Source organism: Diospyros lotus, chromosome 1, assembly GCF_014633365.1.
Source record: "Diospyros lotus cultivar Yz01 chromosome 1, ASM1463336v1, whole genome shotgun sequence".
Taxonomy (NCBI): Eukaryota; Viridiplantae; Streptophyta; class Magnoliopsida; order Ericales; family Ebenaceae; genus Diospyros; species Diospyros lotus.
Genome location: NC_068338.1, coordinates 50,259,177 through 50,281,826, shown reverse-complemented (window position 1 = coordinate 50,281,826; position 22,650 = coordinate 50,259,177). Strand labels below are relative to the sequence as shown.

General features: G+C 36.1%; 1 protein-coding gene across 7 annotated transcripts; it reads right to left on the bottom strand.

Annotated features, from left to right (window-relative positions):
* Nucleotides 1-227: 227 nt before the first annotated feature.
* LOC127789330 (uncharacterized) lies at nt 228-20,659 on the bottom strand. Of its 7 annotated transcripts, none has more exons than XM_052318295.1 (15): nt 20,387-20,659; nt 20,176-20,255; nt 13,888-13,982; nt 13,063-13,223; nt 12,640-12,791; nt 12,302-12,420; nt 9,028-9,191; nt 8,771-8,845; nt 7,435-7,506; nt 5,633-5,770; nt 4,480-4,635; nt 3,645-3,697; nt 3,314-3,492; nt 3,099-3,197; nt 228-585 (listed from the first exon to the last, which is right to left on the bottom strand). In XM_052318295.1, exons 1-14 carry the CDS (start codon nt 20,442-20,444, stop codon nt 3,137-3,139), a joined length of 1,563 nt encoding a protein of 520 aa, XP_052174255.1. In that variant the 5' UTR covers nt 20,445-20,659; the 3' UTR covers nt 228-585; nt 3,099-3,136. The 7 variants fall into 7 exon arrangements, 6 of the variants coding, with proteins under 6 accessions (XP_052174255.1, XP_052174246.1, XP_052174240.1 ...); XM_052318286.1 differs by lacking the exon at nt 228-585 and adding an exon at nt 804-1,077; XM_052318280.1 differs by lacking the exon at nt 228-585 and adding an exon at nt 804-1,060.
* Nucleotides 20,660-22,650: the final 1,991 nt, after the last annotated feature.

Sequence of the window (22,650 nt, the reverse complement as noted above, 5' to 3'; positions counted from 1 at the left end):
TTATTTTCATTGCAACATGAAATATATAACATATAACAGCTAACTTACAACTACTTTCCTACTAAATAACAAAGCAAAATCCACAACTTAAACAGCCCATGACACAATTCAACTATAACTAATTATTCCTAAATATATGGCCAGCTTATTCAACTTAGACTAATTCAAAAAAGAAAACAAATAAATTAATTAAAAATATATATATATTTTGAAAATCTAACAAAATCACACCAAACATCACAAAACTTTGATGCCTTTTCTATCGAGGCGACTAGAGTTTAATTCTTTACAAGTGTGATTACAAATGTTTGAAATTTTTTACAATGTGATCATATTTAAAATTTTTTGACAAGAAGCCCCTCGTTGAAGTTAGTGATGTGGCACTAATGTGGCACGCAGTAAAATCTACATGTTGATTGTGCAATAGCTGCCAATGAGATATCACATGTCAGTGCAAACCCTTTTTTTCCCATCTTTCTGTGTCTTCTCGTTTTTGCCCGTGGCTTCTTCTCTCCTTCTACTTGCCGCATACGACTCCATCCCCATTTGCCTCCATCGCTGTTGGCCGACGTTGCAATGCAAACCCTGCAGAGGATGATGATGAGCTTGGCCATATCTGTAACTACTAATGGAGGTCCAGAGCAGAGAGCAAAGAACAGAGAAGAGTAGAAGATTGAATCGAAGGAGTTTGTATATATACATTAGTATAGATACAGAAGGAGTCGGCTGGAGTAGGTTACGGATCAATCGGACACGAATATATATATATATATATATCGAAGTGTGGCAATGCGATTGCGCTGGTGCTCCTTAATTAATTAGTGTGCAAATTAAGCATCTCATTACCACTGCTACTGCTGCTGCATACTTAATTACACACAGAGAGCGAGAGGGGGGGGGGGGGGGGGAGATGGAGGGTTGCAGTGGATGCAACAGCAGTGAACCGCGACCAAAAGCATTGATGGTGGAGGTAGCAGTGGCTGCAACGGTGGTGAACGGCGATAAAGGCGATGATGGCGGCTGAGTCGGAGACCAACAGCAATGGAGACGTCGACGGTAACTGCAACGGGCAGCGAACTGCGATAAAAAAGAGAGAAGAAGCCACAGACGAACACAAGAAAACAGAGAGAGAGAGTTTACACTGATACATGTAGCATCTCATTAACAGTTAATACACAATCCGCATATAGATTTTATTGTTTGCTACATCACCGCACCAACTCGATGAGAGGGATTGCCAAAAAATTTTAAATCTAACAACATTGCAAAAAAATTTAAACATTTGTGATCATATTATAAAGAATTAAAATTTAGTAATCACAATAAAAAAAAAACACCAAAATTTTATAATCTTTGATTGATTTACCCACAATGTCAGATTCCAGAATGATCACTCTCTTCAATCTAGGTTCCTGTTGTGGTGGCTGATAGCCATCACCAACCCACCACCAAGTTTTTTTTTTTTTTTGTTTTCTTAATTAGAGGGCTATTCTAGAATTTTTAATAAAATTAACTACTGTTACATAATAACAAGGGGCTATGTGATACACAATAACTAACTTTTAGGGAGGTTGGTGCTATTTTTAAAAACACAGGAAAGATTAGTGCAATTTAAGCAAACTTCAAAGGTAGTTTGTGAAATTTATCCAAATAATAATAATAAATTAATTAATTAATGTAAAATAGCACTATTTTGAAAACATCCATTACACACCAAGTTTACATGGGGTTTCTTCTCCAATGAATATCCTAGAAAGGGTCTACCAAAACCATCATGTGTAACTTCAAAATTCAATAAAACAAAAAGGTGTCGTAGTTCAACTCCAAATTCAAAAGTGCCAATCAATCACTTTTGAGCAATTCTGATAAAACATCTGTGCCAGTTTCTGTCTCTGCTGCATTGCTTCTAAAACTTCTCGCTTTGGCTCCCAATTTTGCTGAGACTCACCACGACCTACGTTCCATCAGTCCTCTAGTACACAAAAACCTCATTTTAGAAAAACAAAATTTAAGGGCGCTAAATTACAGCTGGCACCCCGAGGTTTAGTGAAATTATAACCGCCACCCGTTCTTTCCCAAAATTGTAGAGGCCTCCCCCTTGTTACAATTATACTCTCTCCGTTTCTCTCTTACGGAGAATATATTTTCTAACCATATAAATATAAAAGATAAAGATACTTTCCAAAAATCTAAATATATATGTAAATATAAACTAAAATTATATTTTTGTTAATGTTCACAGCCATGAAGCACTGCCACCGAATTTGGGTGAAATCTGCCATGAAAGGGTTGCAGCTCTGCAACCTAGTCGTCGTTTATTAGGGTTGGAGAGAGACGGGCATTTTGAATATTTTAAAAGGTTTGACAGGCTATTTCTTTGTTGAGTGGGCAAAATACAATGAGTTTTCCTAACGTAGGAGCACTACTACTATTTTCTCACTGAACCTTCATTTCAAAGAGTCAACTGTAATTTACCCAGATAAGAATGGTAATTCTCCATTTCCTCCAATAATTTATTTGTCATTTTAAATGCAATCATATATGGCTCCATGAATTCTAAGTTTTCTAGCTCATCAATCACCTCTATCTATGACTATATCGGCAATTATATATCACTAATAAATTAAAAAATTCATACAATGGAAATTTCTCGACAGATGCCTAAAATGCAACCCTCATAATGCAAGAAACAAATGAAGACTGGAAAGACCATGCATGCATAATTTCAAAAGACACAAATAATTTGATCGTAAACAATATATCAAGAAGGCTTAATTCTACTACGTGAAGCCAGGCAAGAATGAATTAATCATAAAATTTCACAACAATAGTGAACAAAATACGGGAAGACTCTGTTTTTCTACTGCTGGTGGGATATTTTGTTCCTCCTCTGCCAAAGCAAACCCGTACTATAAGAACAAATTGACTTTCCATTTTTAAGGCTACCCCTTTTTCTTGGTCTTAGTTGCAAAAGAAGGCTATGTATGTCCCATCATATATCTAAAAAGAGAAACGATGAGAAAGAAATGTTTTTTTTTTTATTCATTTTTTTGCCTTACAAGTAAGATAGAGCTAGAAGAGTACCACAATGGACGTACCTTGACCTCCGATCGTGTACAAAAAATTCTGTTCCTTCTCAGTCAGCATGCTCACGGAAGCGTATGATTTTGTTGATAAAAGGCCTCTCATGATGATAGCTATTGATATGAAAAAAGAACCAGTATATTTTTTACTTCACAAGAATTAAAAATAAATATGAAAAAAATTGAAAACTGTAGTCTATAAACCGAAGACATGCCCAATTTATACTTACATTACTAAGGATGATATACAGAAGCAAGTTAATCCGACAGAGAAATGGATGAGAAATGTTGGCCAGAAGTTCAGTTGATCCAGAAATATTTTCTCAGAAATTCGAGTGGCTATCCCAGAAAACAACAAAACTGCCCAACCAGAAGGTAAGCAACTAAGAAAGGAAAACGGGGCTGAATCCTGTGGAGAGGTAAATCATGAAAGTCAAATTCAGTGTAAAGATATTCCATACTCACATCATCAAATTTGTAAAACTTGACCACAGGAGAGATGCCAATTACCACTGTGATATGGGAAAAGGTGTAAGTAGTTTGCAATGGCAAATGTCATACCTTAAAATAATGCTTGATGAATACCGCCGAATAAATAATCCTAAAAATCATATCTTCATGAGAGTTAAGAAAGGAGACCATGAAATTTGATCTCAACAAGAATAACTTCATAGACTACACGCACGGAACTGCCCCTACCACTGCCCAAACTAAACATAAAATATACACACAAATAACATAATTCCTACATGTATAACTATCGTGCAGCATATATTTACTTATTTACTGCAACTGTTTCAGTTTTGGTACAGTTCATTCATAGTTATGCATGTTTCTCCTTGTGAATAACAATTCAAAATATAAGGAAACTGAAGAAGACAATATGAAATACAAAAACCTCGAGGGATTTGCAAAACAATAGTACTAAATAGAGCACTGGAATTCAGAACCTCTAGATGCTTAACATTGAGATTAATGTCCCTCTAACATAATTATTGCAAAAGACTGACAATACTCCCTTGGATACAAATATGTTTCTTGCCATCATATGAAGAATTATTCAACGGAACCCATCCACTTCTTTGAAATGATTAGGGTCACAGCCTACATGGTCCAGGTTATTACCTTGAGCTGCTAAGAACTATAAGAACACCTATGAACCAAGCAAACAGCTGGCTAATCCTAGAAAATTATGAGCTGCCTATGCAAGTGCATGGTGAAAAAAGAGTTGCATGGTGTCCTCATGGGATTATATATCCCAACAAAATTAACTGCAAAAGGGGGGGGGGGAACCCTATAGAAGAAAGTAGAGATCAGGCCAAACAACTTAAATGAGAAAAACTGATGCTAAATAGGAGCAAAACAAAAGTTGCCATCAAGACAGAGGTAAGGATACTCAAGGAATTTGCAACAATTAATCCAACAGCACCAGCTGATTGTATCAGCAAGACATTCATTATAATGTAGATCAATGAAAATACAACCAAGGAGTCATTTGAACGCTTGAGTTGGTTCTCTGTTGCAACTGCATGAAGAAATGCCTCAGATGTCCCTGATATTACAAATTAGAGTGAAAGAATTTAGATTTTTTGTAGTAGTTGTCACAGGGCATGACACTAAATATTATTATTTCCACATAATTACACTTTTTCATGGGAATCATTCTTGCTTCAAATTTTAATAAAAACCTAAATTACATGTATAACTTCAATGGATGCACCATGATCACTTGGTCAATAAGTAAAATCAGCCTTAATTCCAATGAATGTTCATGGATTCTTTAATGTTTGCAGACACTTGATGAATTGATGTATTTCAAAAAAAATAACAGGAACATAGCATATTTGAGTACACCAACAGAAATTTTGCAATTATCTTATATGGAAAAGTAAATTTTATCATCCTATGGGACTGTTAAACTCTACACAATCCACCATCAGAGCAAGTTTAGAGGAAGACTAATTTTCAATTTGTTTCTTCATTTTCTAAGAACGCTTCTCTCTCTCTCTCTCTCTCTCTATATATATATATATATATATATATATATATAGACCATTAGAGTGATAGGCTATTACTTTAAGGAGATGACTCACTCAAAGTTTGATTTCTAACCTCCATGCATGAAGATTGTCTCAAACCCTCTTCACTAGTCCTCAACCTGTTTTAGTTTAAAAATATATAGCATATGAGGTAGCAACGGTCAGGTTGCTCCATTTGACTAGGAGGTCGTGCTTTGGAGTTGTGAAAACAGTTTCACAGCCTCTTTGCAGAACAATTAAAGGGAAGGCTGCATACAAGTATGACTCTATCCTAACCCTTACAAAGCATGGAGTCTCTGCATTCAGGAATCAGGACACCCTTTAACCCTTATACGAAGAACCCTCCCAAAACCAAGAGCCAAATAGAAGGCTGAACAGGAGAAATGACTAATAAAAGGTAGCAGCATGGTGTGATTTGCATATATAAAGATCAAGTTTACAGGGGTAAGAAATGATCGCTATTAAGGCTGGCAGATATATCTATTAGGCAGAATAATGCAAGATTATTACCATTAATAGCTAAAACAATGACGTAAATGCAATAATATCGGAGGGCAGATGATGCTTCACCATCACTCCACTTCTCGCCATATAATAATCTGATGAGAGAGTACGAATAGCTTGGACCAAATGCCATAACCACAAGCCCTACAAGACAAATTTGGATTCTGAAAACCATGAAAAGAAGGAAGCAGTTGAAGCAAATTACTGAATTTAGAAATCATCATAACCAGCAGGAATTTCAGAGCAAAGAAAAAAAAAAACAAAATATAAGCATATGACATGCAATCTGTCCCTCTGCTTCTTCCTGTTCCAAAACTTACACCCTTGCCATGACATCATTCCAGCACCAGTTTGAACCTGTGTCATAGGTTTTTATCCATAACTGATCCATTAGCAACTCATGCCACCTCATTACGCCCACACTCATCTAGAATCAGTTTTGTGCTAACATGGGGAGAGTACATAAGACACACTCAGCAGTTGTTTATCTGCTTCAGAATGATAAGTACTAGCCTTTTGTGTTAAATTCAGGCGACGTGCCATAACTGGCAGTATTAGTTTTGCAGTCCACATATTTGATACTGTGCTCACATACCTTATTCCCTTCAAGTATCAGGTTCACAAATTCCATAAGTAATCTTTTTGTTTGGTTGGCAGTTTATTGTGAAGATACCAAAAACTGTATCTGTTGGGAAAGGAGTGGAGGTCTATTCAAGGTGTAGAAGGGAAGAAAAATTAGTTAACATGCAATTGTTTGAATCTTTTCCTGGGCTTTGTGGAAGATTATGCTGTGAAAATAAGTAATAAATTTACCACTCTATAATCTTAATCTTTTAAATGAGTTGGTATTGAAGTATGCAATAATTCACATCTCAAACATCAAAGCCTACCTGATAATTACAATACTTGCATGTATTTGGCTTATATATGGAAGATTGTGTACATGTGGGAAATTCTTCAGAACATAAATAATGAAGTCTACTGACTCTACTCCCCCTCACCCCTCTCTCTAACAACTTAGCCTTCTAAATGAATTATTGGTCAACAATTTCCATCAATTGATTCTTGAGACTCTTCTTTGGGGACAACAATGGGATAGTTTTGTGCACCTGTATGGGTTTTTTTGATGAATATGTCACGGGAAAAAGGTCATGCCACTTTATTTGTAATCTAATTAATCACTTGTACACATAGTAAAAAGTTAAAGCATTAAATTTTCTCAACCAGTTCTATTGATACCCATGGTATTGAATAGAGAAGCAAAATTATAGTGACGGAGAGATAAAGAAACAAAGACCACAATAGCGGCGTGCCTGTTCATTCCATCTAAGAAGTGCAAACATTCTATGCCCAGGTAAATAGCTTCATATCCACAAAGTGAGATGATGATGCAAAAGTAAGAAAAGACCCAACGTGCCCCAGAAATTGATAACAGGAAAAAATTACACATCTATCATATGCTGTCTATACCATATACAGGTATGACTAAGGATACAAACAATCTAAAAAGATGCTTCTCATACATGAACCAAGATAATTAAATTATGAAGTGTCACACAAGACTTAACAAGCATCCAATATGGCTTGGAAAACAATGCCAGCAGGCATACCCTACATATTTTCTCAAATCATGTCTCAGTTACAACATTTACTTATTGAAGGAACACATAATTTATGTTTAATACTTTGTACAAGAAAAAGTCTGTCTGAATATTGGGCCTAAGCAACTTTATATGTCAAATAGAAACCAAATATACAAAAGGAAAAAAAAAACATTTTATAAGTTAAAACTAAGAGAAAAAAGATACCAATTAACAAAACCAGCTTGAGAGCATCAGTCAGACAACTTTGTAACTTTGAGCTTTTGGGTGAACCTTCCGCTGCCAAGAAAACAACTTTTACCACTTATGGACAGAAATAAATTTATAAATTGATAAAGTAAAAATCAAGCGAGATCTTCCCCTTTGCAAGATAGTATAAGGTAATACAACCGTTTTATTTTATTTTATTAGGGTAAGTACAACCATTTTATTTTTGTTCCACCCAATAGTGGATTATATAATAATATAAAACCAAAGAATTTGGAAATATACCATAAACAGTATACATCAATGTGAAGGTAAGCTGCACAATGATACAATAAATAGCCTGGATACAGTAACTTAATACAAACTTCTTAGCTTATTGATGGAATACCATGAAGCTTGAGCATCTACTATGAGAGAGAACAAATAACTAACTTAAAATATCTTATTTATGGGGGAAGATACCCTTTTCTTTTGAGCCTTCAGTGTGCTTTGTAGATGATATACAGAATTAAATGGGTATTTTTGTTTCTCTTTTGTATAAGGTTTGCCCCCTTTTGGCATTCTTTGTTTCTTTATACATGTTGACTTATCAATAGGGGGGGGAAAAAAACACGTTATTAGTTTTTGCCTCATGCCATGCATGGATTTGTTTTAAATTTTTAAATTTGTTGATTCTTTTTGTTATTTTAACAAATAATATAATGTTAAGTTTACTTTCTTTAACTTACAATGCAATTCTATAAACTGCAGCGTGGATATAACACTTAGATTTATTCATTGATTTAAATTAGATTAGAGAGTTATCAAAATGTTACAAGTATGTTTGACTCTTACATTATAACGAGAAGGTTAAGAGTTGAAAATACACAAAGATACAATATAAAGAAATCAGAGAATGTCATTGTTTTGTGGAGAGATTTACATTTTAAAAAAGCTACATATATGACAACTTATATATTGGAAAATATAAAAGGTATATGCATTTGACATAATGGCCCAATAAAGTAAGAAGACAATTAATTTATTCTTAAAATTGTTTTTAAAGTTAGATATAGATCAGAATAACCAGCTGATTGAAATACATTAATGATTAATGATTAAACATTTACAAGAATCAAAGCACAACATGTAAGTTAAAATGCATGAACTTAATAGATGCCACTGTAAATGAGAGGTCGAGTACAAAATTGCTAGTGAATAGAAGAGAGATTGCACAATCATTGATGGCATCTTTATATTTTTAAGATAAAAATAATCACAACTTACATGTTATATGAGAGAGAGATAGGTGCAAACTATTACTACAGGAAAAAAAAAAAGAGGAAGAGAGATAAACCTGATGCCAATCTTGCAAAAGTGGTATATGAACTTTCTTCGAAGGGAAGAAAAACCAACCTCACCACCAGGCTCCCTGCAATGCGAGAGACTGTCTATTTTAGCAAAATTGGAAAACATCAACGGCAGAATTCAGGTATAGATCTTTTTCTTAGCCAAAATAGATTTACATTAAAATCAATTTTATTTGAACTCTAAATTAGATATCAGAAGAAAATTACAAAATCTGAGGCACAGAATGCTTGGATTAACTCTCACCTAATTTATCAACAAGACCATATACTGCTTGATTATATGGTGTATCCAACCATACAAGAACAAACTTTTCTCCTTCTTGAAGGATTAATTTTTGAATCGATTGAAGAGTAAACAATATACACATGTCTGAGAGTGGTTTATCATAATCCATGATATATCCTGCTCTGTAAAAGTATATGTTATCACCTAAAAAAGTAAAAAAAAAAAAAAAAAAAAACTGAAAGAATACAAAACAAGGTATCACCTCAAAACAATCAGGAAGTGACAGATAAAATAATTATTGCATAAGGCTGATCAAACACTAATAAAAATGTAAATAACACGATAAATGAATAGTTACAGAATCCAAACAAGCAAGGCTTTCCATGAAAGTCAATAACAATGAGGTGACAATAATACTATGCTTTTGTGTATGACGTAGTTGTTAGATAGAGTGAAGTACCCAGACATCAATAATAGTGAGGCGGCATTAATACTATTCCATGTATATGGTATAATTGTGAAATGTGATAAATATCTTGCAGATTGACATAGGATAAGATTTTATGACCTAGAAGATTAGAGCTTCATGAAATAAAGACATAGGTTCAGGTGGTTGTCACGACCTAAGGGTCCATTTTGTAATTTTTCAAAACGTTTACAAGTAGGCAGCAGCTAACTGATTCAGTTATGTTGTAATGACCCTTAGACCATCTCGAGATGGTTGTAACCGCCAGAGGCAACGCCTATAAAGGCTTAGATGCTTGAGGATGGGAATTCATTCACGGAAATAATATTGAATTCTCTCCCTCCAATTTCCTCTCTCCATTCTCCCTCCAATTTCTCTCTCTTTTTCCCCCCTTGTCTCTCTTCCTCAATTCTTTTATAGCTTTGGAAATTCAAGTCTCGATCCAGAGACTTGTCAATTGGTATCAGAGTCAGTTGTCCTAGGTTGAAATTCCGGAGTAGGAGTCGATCATCAGAAAAGCTTGAACGACGGAATTCGAAATGGCAAAGGGCACATGAATGAAGCAATTGGAGAATCAGATGGAGGCGATGGAGTACGGGCTAACGCAGATGCAAGAAGTGGTGACCCAAAGCAGAGAGGAGGTACGATCCATTAGGGAGGAGCTGCGAGAGGACATGGCGGCTTCCTGAGAAGGCGTGTAGAGAGAATTGGCCCGACAAAGGGAGCCGATGGACCAACGGATCAGCAACATGATCAACATGATGTCCGCACTCTCTCAATTCTGGTTACCACCGGAGTTCCCCCCTCGATCAGTATCGAAGATCAAGACTTCCAAACAAGGAATACTACCGAGGCCTCAGGGAGCAGGGGAGGCTGATAATTCAAACATGGAGGAGATCGACGATCAGGTAAGGGACTTGAATTATCCTAGAACTAACCAAGGACCTCTGCCAAGGCTATAGATACCTCTATTTGAGGGATCTAAATCGAGATGGTGGATCCATAGGTGTGAAAGGTACTTCCAATTCTACAGTGTCCCTGAAAGCCAGCGGATCACGTTAGCCTCAGCCTATCTTAACAATGTGGCTGATTGTTGGTATCAAGGATGGTCCAGATCCAGGGGTATAGGGGTGAGATGGATAGATTTTGCAGAGGAGATGTGTGTTAAATTTGGGGAAAGAAATATGGCCAACGTAATTGAGGAGTTTAACAAGTTGAGGCAAGAAGGGACGGTGACTGATTACCAGGAGAAGTTTGAGGAATTAGGGTTATTAATGTGGAGTGCTCAACCCACACTCACCGATCAATACTTCATCTCTAGTTTCATCAGCGGCCTTAAGGATGAGTTGAAATCGATGGTGAAAATGATGATGCCAGCCACGGTAAGGGAAGCAGTAGAGAAGGCAAGGCTATAAGAACTCACGCTTGAAGCCATTTTCAAGAGGAACAAGGTTGTGACCAGGTCGTTTCCTACGAGAAGGGCCTTCAGTGGGGGAACTTTAAAGGCTATGGTGCCTGTAGTAGCTTCGGGAGGGCCAAAAGAGGGATCCAATGTTGTGACAAACAAGAGCACCACCATGGATCAGAGGAGAATGTTGGGTTCGTGTTTCAAGTGCGGGGAGAAATATAGTCAAGGGCATTAGTGTAGGAGACAATTGTTTAACATGGAAGGAGGGGACGGGGACGAAGAAGAAGAGCTGGATAAGGAGGAAGAAGAAGACGAGAAGGAGGAACCACCATCAGAAGTTCTTGAAGAGGAACAAGGGTCAGAAGGTGGGGAGATTTCTGCAATAGCCTTTCACGTCCACACCGATATCCAAGCTCAACCCCAAGTATTACAGGCCCTATATCATAAAAGCTAAGGTAGGGAAGGTAGCTTACAAACTGAAGCTGCTCGAAGGGATACATGTCCATCCCGTGGTGTTCCATGTTTCTTTGCTTAAGAGATCCATTGAACCAGGGGCACCCACGAGCCTGCAGCTACTAGAGGTCGAAGATGAATTGGAAGAACACCAGGAACCTAGGGCTATCCTAGACAGAAGAGTGGTACACCAAGGTGCAGTGCCCTTCATTCAAGTTTTGGTCCAATGGTCGCACTTCCAGCCCGACCATACCACCTAGGAATACATTCCAGAGCTGTTGAAGAAGTTCCCCAGAGCCACCAGCCTACTTAGAAGACTTCTTGAGGACAAGAATGTTGTTGAAGGGTAGGGGAGTGTCACGACCTAAGGGTCCATTTTGTCATTTTTCAAAACTTTTACAAGTAGGCAGTAGCTAACTGATTTGGTTTGTTGTAATGACCCTTAGACGCTCTCAAGATGGCTGTAACCGCCAGAGGCAACGCCTATAAAGGCTTAGATGCTTGAGGATGGGAATTCATTCACGGAAATAATATTGAATTCTTTCCCTCCAATTTCCTCTCTCCATTCTCCCTCCAATTTCTATCTCTCTTTTCCCCCCCCTTTTCACTCTTCCTCAATTCTTTTATAGCTTCAGAAATTCACAGACTTGTCAGTGGCCTACATGATAATGGTGGCAGCTATGACTGTCAAGTAAAAATGAACCAGGGGCAGGCAGTTGACATAACATTTGTGGGTGGTCATGCATATTCTCTGGACTAAATTGCGGCTTTCATAGTGCTGATCATTACTACCGCTACGTTAAAGGTTCTTCAGCTGTGGAAATAAAAACCAGAACTTTAATACTTTACCTACAAGTGTTTATATGTTTTTCTCTCTTTTTTATCAGCTAATCATTTTCTCTTATTTCTGTTACAAAAATTAGAGTATTTGTTCCTATAAAAATAATGCTGGAAGGAGATTATACCTGAAAGGGAAAAGGTCAGAATGGTTAAATACATGAAAAAAGAGGTGGTAGCCCCAATAACTTATGAATAAGCAAGCTCCATATGCAGCTTGTGACAAAGCAAATACAATCCCTTTCTCCTGCAGGTCAACATTGAATTACTGATATTAGTTGCTAAAAACTGTTCATTAAGCTGCTGAAACTTATGAGAGTAAAACCATAATTCTGAAAAGCACATGTGCTGCTTAATATGTACAATGAATTAAACAGTTCTTCAACTTGGTTCTGATTCTGTTCTAATGAAAGTAAGAAAAAGATTATCAGTTTAAACCACAAAGGTATTCCACTTGAACTTTTACCAAGTCAGGTTGCTTGACAATGAGGATGTAGGTTGTTATACAGCGAGAAAAAGTAGCCGCAGTCTCTGCTATTAACCGCAGTCTGAGAAAAAGCATATTCTGGGAAAGAATATACAAGGGTTCTGCCAATAGCTCCAAAATGCATGCAAGACCTGACAAACAAAATGAATCAATTTCAAGTTTCAAATTGTTTAAAGATATGAATGCAAGTGTCTATTTCATGCCAAATGATATTGCTAAGAGTTCTAGAGCGCAAGTTCTGACGTAAACGAAAATCATTGCCATCCTTTCTTCCCATGTTCATGTTGGGACCAAAAATGAAAATAAAAGACAATGATTCAAGTTAAAAGCACCTTAATTGCATGGCTGACACACTACATGTTATTAGATTAAAAAATCTGTCTGATAATAATTGATGATTACCATTAATCAAGATTGCTTGGGCATAAGGATCAGAATAACTTAATTCTTTCCACCAGAAGACAAGTATGCATGCTGCAACTGTAATAACTATTCCAAATGGGACAGTCATCCAGGCTACCTTCAAAAGCTTTGCTGCATTTTCTCCTAGTGAAGCACCATCACTGCAACAAAAACTAATGTTTTACATGTGTGATTATAACATGTACCAATTTCAATTTGGAAAACATGTAGTTTTGGAGATCAAGAAAAGGATGTAAGATGTTGGAAAGAGCAAAACTATGGACCTGTTTGGTTATGATTTATGTTTTTTGTTTCCTTCATGTTCTCTGCTTTCCGAACAAATAATTATGGAATTTTTTAATGCACCTTTCTTCCATAATAGTTTTCATTTCTCTGTATGTCAGTGATTTTTGAAAACTTTTTTTGTTTTCCTCAAGATTGTGGCACTATATTTACTGAATTGTTCACCAAATGCATTGTCCAGATTTTATCTGCTTTCAAAATTAGAAAACAGTTTTTGACACCATCATCAAACAGCCTCTATATATTCTCCTCAAATGCAAATGTCAAACGTGGTCAGTTGATTTAGATTCTGCAGAAGAAAGGTTACAGAAATTCACTCCAAAAAGAAATTGATTGGGACCAATGGGAACCGCCCAAAAGTATAAATCAGATGCAAGCTTACAAAATCATAGTGAAGCCGCCGTTCTGAATAATCCTATACCTTAAATCTAATTCTTCAAGAAAATAGATAAAAGAGTAGATAATGCACAATTCAAGAAAACAGAGACTGATTATTGTATCTGTTTAAGTATGAGGAAATACCATTTGATGTCTGCTCTCATGCATGCTCTCCGGAAACCCTCTCGACTGAAGAACAAAACACAAGTGACAAACAAGTGGAATTGTACAGCAAAAAGCTGCATAAAAAAGGGAAGAAATGTAAGTCCAGATGGCGATGCATCTACTGGAACTATAGAAAAAGCTTCAAGCTTAAATTGTCTAACAATACAACATGATAACAGTCACAGAATGAGTAGTTTGATAGTATCTTTAGCTGCATCATGAAATTAATATTTGTTAAAAGGCATTTGTACTAGATTAGGGTTTGTAATGTAAAAGAGATGTCAAGGTTTATTTTCTGTATAAGTTCTTCTAGAAGGGTATGTTTCTAGAAGGCTGACCGGATTTGTTTTGACTACCATTTAGGGGCAGTCGGTCAGGTAGTTACTCCCGCTCCTATAGCTTATATAAATAGGGGTTAGGAGGTAGGCTTTGAGGTAGAGCTTTCATTGTGTATTCATTCTATCTTGTGCGAGTATGTGATGTGTGTGAAAGAGGGTATTTCTTTTGGTTTCAACTCTGTATAGCTTCCAGGTTTATGGGCTGTGAGAGAATTGGGTGTTCAGTGTTAGGATGTATTTGTTGTTGCTTATTGTAAAGTTTATTTGTTGTTATGTTACTATAAGAGTTTCTGTTTGCGTGCTTTGTATTAGCATTATGATTAGGCGCATTAGCTAGGATTCTCGCTGGATATAAATTCAGCTCAGTTTGTTGTTTACTTAACTTTTGTATTCTTGATTCACTGGTGAATATTGAGTGTTGATTTCTTTTCTCTCTCTCTCTTTCTGCCCTAAGTTTTCTTTTAAACTTTCTGATACTGCTTCATGGTATCAGAGCCACAGACGTAAGTCATGGATCCTTCACCTGTTCAAAGTGCTTCCTCCACTTCACCACCTCGTTCAATGTCTATCTTCTCTCTTTCTTCGCAATCTGATTTTGGTGCGATTGCGAAAGCTTTTCAATTCATTCCTATCAAATTGGATTCTGAAAACTATATTTTCTGGAAGGCACAGGTTTTAACCACAATTCGCGCCTTCGATTTGTTTTCGTTCTTGAATAAAGCTTCACCACCGCATAAGTATGTTGCTGATTCTAGCAGTAAGGATGCTGGAGGAACGATGTTGAATCCAGAGTATATGACGTGGTTGCGATCGGATCAGCTCCTTCTTGGCTAGCTGTTCTCAACGATAGATAAAGAAGTACTCACGCAGGTAATACACTGCGAGTCATCAGCTGAGGTATGGTCTACACTTGAGAATTTGTATTCAAGGCAAACTATTGCTAGATTGTTTCAACTTAAGCAGCAATTACGGCTAGTTAAGAAAGATGCCTTGTCGATTAACGACTATATTCTCAAGATTAAGACAATTAGACATTCATTAACTGCTATAGGTGAACCTTTAGATGACAAAGAATTGCTTCTTGCAATTCTTAATGGTTTAGATCATGACTACGAAACTATAGTTAGCTTGGTGACGTACCAGATGAATGATGTAGATTTGGATAAGGTCCAATACTTGCTATTAATGCATGAACAGAGATTAGCCTCTAAAAACTTAGCACAGTCAACGGTTAACTTTGACTCTGTTACATCGTCTATGCAAGTCAATTTGACTTATTATAATCAGAAATGAGGAGGTAATAATTTTCAGCACATGAGAGGAGGTCACAATCAAAGAGGAGGTGCTTTTAGTACACGAGGAGGATGCGGCCGTGGCCGTTAGTCTGGTAGACGCTTTTATTGCCAATTGTGTGGCAAACCAGGACATCTAGTAGATCGATGTTATCATCGCTTTGATAAGAATTTTCAGAGGTCATCTGGTACTTTTCCAAGTCAAAACAATTTTGGTAATTCACCAGTGAATCAACAGTTAGATTCTAGAGCTTATCTAGCCTCCCTAAGTGACTCCAATGAGGTCTACATGAATGATGTTGGTTCGGTCCAGAGTGTTCACTATACTCATTTTCCTCAACAGCCTTTAGACCGTCAGCCATCTATTCCAAATCAATCCTGATTTGTTGATTCTGGAGCAACAAATCACATTACCACTAATCTTCAAAATCTCTCATTGCATACTCCTTATAGTGGTGGTGGAGACAAAGTGTCTGTTGGAAATGGTAAGAAATTGTCAATCTCAAATGTTGGCCTTGGACAATTGTATTCCCATTCTTAACCTATGTCTTACATTACCTTACCTAATGTTTTGCATGTTCCTAACATGCAGAAAAATCTAATCAGTGTCTCTCAATTAACTAAGGATCATGATCTTATTGCTGAATTTGATTCTCATTCTTGTGTGATTAAGGTCAAGAATACCGGACAAGTGCTACTCAGAGGGGAGCTTATGGATGGGCTATATTAACTGAATTCAGCCTTTGCTTCTGATGATTCCAGGCTTTCAGCTCATTCTTTTCATCCTAGGTCTTTTGTACGCAGTACATCTCCTTCATGTGGTAGTTTTTCTTTTCAAACTTGTAAATAGTCAGCTCCTCCTACTATAAATGTGAATGTTGCCCAAACTAGCAATTTGTGCAAACAGTGGCATGCTAAGCTTGGGCATCCCTCACTCAATGTACTACGGTTGGTGTTGAATAAAATTCACATTCCATTTTCTTTGTCATCTCTTTCCTTTTGTGACTCTTGCAAAATTGGTAAGCTACATCAACTTCCTTTTTCTAATCGTGAAACCACAACAGTTAGACCACTTGAACTAGTATATTCTGATATATGGGGACCTTCTCCCACTTTATCAACGGAAGGATATCGTTACTATATTATCTTTGTCGATGCCTACACTCGCTATACCTGGCTATACCCTCTAAAGTTAAAATCTGATGCTTTGTCTGTGTTTACCACATTTCACAAACTCGCTGAACTTCAGTATAATGCTAAGGTCAAAGCTTTACAAACAAATAATGGAGGGGAGTTTTAAGCCTTCCTACCTTATTTACAATTGCATGGCATTCAACCTCGGTTTACCTGCCCTTATACGTCTCAGTAGAACGGTGTAGTTGAAAGAAAACACAGTCACATAGCTGAAATGGGACTCACGTTGTTAAGCCATGTTGTTATGCCTCTTAAATTTTTGGTTGAAGCTTTCCAAACAGCAATTTATCTTATAAATTTGCTTCCTTCCGCTCCTCTCCAATTTTGCACACCAATTGAGATGCTATCTCTTAAATCACCCTCTTATTTGCATCTTCATCCCTTTGGTTGTGCATGTTTTCCCTATCTTCATCCTTATACCAAGCATAAGTTCAGTTTTCATTCCACCAAATGTATCTTTATTGGGTATAGTCATCGGCATGCTGGTTATAAGTGTTTAAACTCTTCTGGTCATGTGTATGTTTCTCGCCATGTCCTTTTTAATTCAGATAAGTTTCCTTATCCTAGTTTGTTTCCATCTGCATCTTCTTCATCTCATGTTACTTCTACTGCTCCTGATTGTCCATCTACTTTGTTCTTTCAGTCGTTTCCTGTTTTTCCTTCCTCTGCAGTAGCACAACCTCCGAGTTCTCCTTCTTTATCTTTTGCCTTACCTTTTGCTACCTCTTCTTCTCCTATATCCTCATCATCTTTATCCTCTCATTCTTTGGAGAAGTCACCTCCTTTGTTATCTCCACCAGCTTCTCGTGTTCCTCAATCTTCTATTCATCCTTCTTGTGTTCCTAAACCTTCTGTTCATCCGATGCTCACCAGGTCCAAGGCTAAACTTCTTCCTATATCCTCTCCTCATGCTTTAGTGAACTCTTTGGAACCTACTACTGTTTGTGAGGCCTTCTTAGATTTACAATGGGTCAAGACTATGGAAGAAGAGTATTCTGCTTTACAACGTAATAACACTTGGGATTTAGTTCCCTTTTCTAAAGACATGAATGTTATTGGCTGCAAGTGGGTTTATCGGATAAAGTTTAAGGCTGACGGTACAGTGCTACGTTACAAAGCATGTTTGGTTGCCAAGGGATTTCATCAAAATCCAAGTATTGATTTTTCTGAGACTTTCATCCCTGTTGTTAAAACTCCCACAATTAGAGTATTGTTTTCGTTGGCTGTCGCTTTTGGATGGGACATTCAACAAGTTGATGTCAACAATGCTTTCTTAAATGGTGATTTGAGTGAGGATGTTTTCATATCTCAACCAGAAGGTTTTGTGAATTCTCAGTTTTCTAATCATGTTTGCAAGTTAAAGAAGTCTCTTTATGGATTAAAACAGGCACCTCGGGCCTAGTATACCAAGCTGAGATTTGCTCTACAATCTTGGGGTTTCAATAGGGCAGTTTCAGATGCCTCCTTGTTTATTAAGAGGACTGCTAAGTTTGTGTTGTTTGTGTTAATCTATGTTGATGATATACTGATAACTGGTTTAGATCCCATAGCTCTCCAAGCTTGTATTCAGGATTTGAATACTCACTTCGCTCTCAAAACCTAGGCTCTGTTAGCTATTTTCTTGGTTTTGAGGCTCACCATAACACCAATGGTCTTTATCTCACTCAAACAAAATATACAATTGATCTCTTAAAGAAACCAGTCATGTTGGATTGTAAGCCTTGTGAGACTCCAGTGAACACAGCAGAATCTTTAACTGATAGGGGTGACTCTTTCTCTAATCCCTCTCTTTATCGCACTATCATTGGATCCTTGCAATATCTTACATATACTAGACTGGATATTGCTTTCATTATAAATCAGCTCAGTTAGTTCCTCTCAGCTCTTAAGCAACAACATTGGTTTGCATGCAAGCGTTTGCTTTGGTATCTTAAAGGTTCTCTTGGTTTGGGATTATTTTTCTCTCCTTCCTCAACAGATCTTTCTCTCACAGTGTGCACAGATGCCGATCACGCCGGCTGTAGGGTTACTCACAGATCTACCAGTGGGCTTTGTGTGTTTCTTGACAGTAATTTGATTATATGGAGCTCTCGTAAGCAGTCGGTTGTAGCCCGGTCAGTAAGAGAGGTTGAATACAGAGCAATTGCTCTAAGTGTAACCGATGTTATGTGGTTAAACTCCTTATTTTCTGAGCTTGGCTATCCCTGTGCTCATGTTCCTGTTCTTTGGAGTGATAATCTTACAGCTAAAAGTATTGCTGAGAATCCTGTTTTTCATGCTCGCACAAAGCATTTGGAGGTTGATCTTCATTTTGTGCGAGAGAGAGTTGATAATGGGGAGGTTGAAATTCGATATGTTCCTATTCACTATCAAGTAGCAGATGTGTTTACTAAAGGCTTAGCAAAAAGTCGTTTTCAGTTTTTGAGAGATAAGTTGCATCTGAGGATCTCTCCTATTTCGAAGTCAGTACTTCCAGGATCTTCTCTCAAATCAGCAGACAGGGAGTAGTTTCAATTGAGGGGGAATGTTAGAGGATGTATTTGTTGTTGCTTATTGTAAAGTTTATTTGTTGTTATGTTACTATAAGAGTTTTTGTTTGCATGCTTTGTATTAGCATTATGATTTGGCGCGTTAGATAGGATTCTCGCTGAATATAAATTCAGCTCAGTTTGTTGTTTACTTTTAACTTTTGTATTCTTGATTCACTGGTGAATATTGAGTGCTGATTTCTTTTCTCTCTCTCTCTCTTTCTGCCCTAAGTTTTCTTAAACTTTCTTATACTGCTTCATTCAGGGCACATGTAATCATGTATCATCATTCAAAGATAGTGGAGAAAGCTAAGGGCAAAGCCAATCTGGATGTAGGTCTCATTTGAGACTGAACCAGGATAAGTTTTTTGTGTTCTTTCCTGTTCTTGGTTAAATTCTTGTATGTTTTCTGTTTTACTTTTGTTTTGCGAGAGTAAAAGATTGTTTGGGTGTGTTTGAGAGGTGGGCGATCATATTAAGAGGTGAGATCTAGGCTAACAAAATTAATCATGGGTCACAAAATTTGATAAAAAGAATAATTCAAACAGCTCAAATTAAATGGTGGTGATATTTTGCATCTGAAATTTATGTGATACACGTGCTTAACACTTCCTTTCGAGGACAGGGTAAAAAAAGGCTTTGGCAAGATAAATTTCCACTCGTGACACGAAATAATCATTTATGCATGTATGCGGACCAAGATACTGTGTACAGGTATTCCAGTAAATAAAGAAAAAACTGCCAAAACAATCATCAAACAGGTTCAATAAGATTCCCAAAAAAAGTGACGAAAAAAAATTCTCTCTCCCTCTTTTTCATCAATTAAATTAATCAATTACCAGGGCAAACTCACAAATCATAGTAACTCGGTTATCAAATAAAATCACCATTAAGTGGGACAACAGGAACTCTTACCGCATAGTCTTGTTCAGTGAGGTGTCTGACGATCCATGAATTAAATATGAAGGGGATCACCCTCGACAAGAACTGCGTAGCTGTTCTCTCCCCCACACGGCCAAATAATCAATTACCACTTCAGATTTAAAATTAGAGCGTAAAGCTCGAGATTGAGACTTCAAATTAGAGCGAAGAGACTGGGGAACGAGATGAAACATGATGGACTCACCGAATAAATACTTGAAAGTATGAGATAGGTTAGCAGTTCGATCGCCGGTGCCGCCCATTGCTATCCTACTGAGAAAACCCTTTGGAATGGAATAAATCGTGCCCTAACTGTAATTGGATTGGTTGTTGATATTCAAAATTAGAAGAAGAGGGAAAAGCCCTTGTAAAACCCCAAACTTGGCAAAGCGATCGAAGGAATTCCCCGTTGCGCGGGTCAAAGTTCTACCTGCGATTCGCCAAGAAGAGCAAGATTTAGAAGAGGCTTAGAGCTCCAGCCTTTATGTACACAATATATGTATAACTTTATGTTATTATTATATCATAATTTATTCACAAGTATTAATATATTTAAAATTGTAAATAACTTTTAATTGGTTATCCAACAAAAAAAAAAAACTTCAAATTGTAAAAGAATCAAACACCTTTGTCTTATAATCTTATTATTACAAATAAGCCATAATAATTAAATCAAATAGATTATATATTGTGTTTCGAGAAATGTTAATAATCAAATAAAATGAAATGTAAATTAGCAAAATGAAAGAAAAAAATGTTTTGATAACCAATATTGATATCATTTGTTTAGTGAAATAAAATAAATTATGTAATGTCTATTGCATCATAAGTAAAGGTCCATTCAAAATCTAAAATATCTTTTTGGATTAAAAGAGGTAAAATTTTAATACATGGGATCCCACATAAACGTTCAAATTAAATAACTTTAATGTCTGAAAATTTATTCGAGAATAAAAGATTGTGTTATCTTTGTTATTTTTAACTCGTTTTAAGTTTTCAATTGTTGAAAATACTGAAAACGTGTTTACTTTACTATTTTCAAAAACATATTTTTAAAAATAAGAAAAAATATTTACCAATAAAACCCAAAACAACATTGTGTTTTCAACCAAAATACACTGCAAACACCCAAAACGAAGAAAACACACAACCCCCTCCCCCAATCTCACACACTCAACATCTCTTGTCTCTTTCCTTTCTTATTTTTTCTTCCTTAAACTGTCAACGGCTACCACCACCACCGCCATCATCATCGTCGATGGCGCTCGCTACCGTCACCATCGCCGTTGACCGCTTCAATTCATTTTATTTCTGGTTTTGTCTCCTCTATATCTCTTTTCTCTTATTTCTCTTGCTGGTTTTTAGGTATGTTGGTCGATGAGCCATTGAGTGTCGGGTGTTTGTCTTTGATTGTTTAAAATCATTGGCGCACGATGGTCGGCGATGACTGACAATGCATATATGGATAGGTGTTGGGTTTGGTCAAATGTTTAAGCTTAAATTTAAGGAAATTTAGTCGTTTGATCTTATTGATTTTTAGGTGTGTTAGTTGATGGACCCTTGGATGTCGGGTGGTTACTTCTGATTGCTGAAACCACCGACCATAATGTCCGGCGGTGATTGGCAGTGTGCTTTTTACTTGTGACTGAAAATTAAAAATTAAATCTACGAAAATCAAAACGTTAAATCTAGCTCATTTTTATGTATGTTGGAGTTTCTAATGATAGACTCTGATCGTATGAATCTTTGATCGACAATGATCACCGGCAACAGAAAACGTGCAGGGCGTTAGAGAAGAAGAAAAGAGAAAAAAAGAAGAAAAATTATTATTAAATTTTGAAAATAAAATTATATATTTATTTAAAATTAAAAAATATAATATATGTATATTATAATTAAAAATATAGGATACCATATAATATATTTTTAAGTATATAATTTAATATAAATTATTATTAAAATGTATGTTAGTAATTTGTTAATAAATTTTATTTTTTATTTTAATTGTAAAATTTCATTAAAAATAGTTAATTTTATTATTTAATAATTAAATTAATTGAATAAAATATCATAAAATAAGTTTTTTCAAAATTCTAAAGTAAATGCGTTTTTAAATTTTTTATTTTAAGAAACAGTTTTTCAGAATGACAAAAATAACGTGTTTTTAAAATTTTCAAAACAAACACTCAAAATACAAAATTAAAAATGAATTCAAAACTCAAAATTGAAATATGAAGAGAACGTCATATAAATAATTATCTATAAAAAAAATTATAATTCTAAAATAATTTTAAAATATTAGAATAAACAATCATTCATAAAAAATTCTATCTCCCCCCAAAAAGCAAGATAAATCCTATCTACAATAGATATACATCTATAACAATCGTAATCTCAATCAGATAAAAGAAAATCAAGATAAACGTTATCTGTAAAAATTATATTTCTAACAAGATTAGAAAAAGTTAA

Coding starts and splice junctions, on each gene's coding strand:
- LOC127789330 (XM_052318295.1), bottom strand. CDS start 20,444: ATGGGCGGCACCGGCGATCGAACTGCTAACCTATCTCATACTTTCAAG. Junction 20,256..20,386: donor TACTTTCAAGTATTTATTCG/GTGAGTCCATCA, acceptor GGGAGAGAACAG/CTACGCAGTTCTTGTCGAGG. Junction 13,224..13,887: donor ATGAGAGCAGACATCAAATG/GTATTTCCTCAT, acceptor TTTTTGTTGCAG/TGATGGTGCTTCACTAGGAG.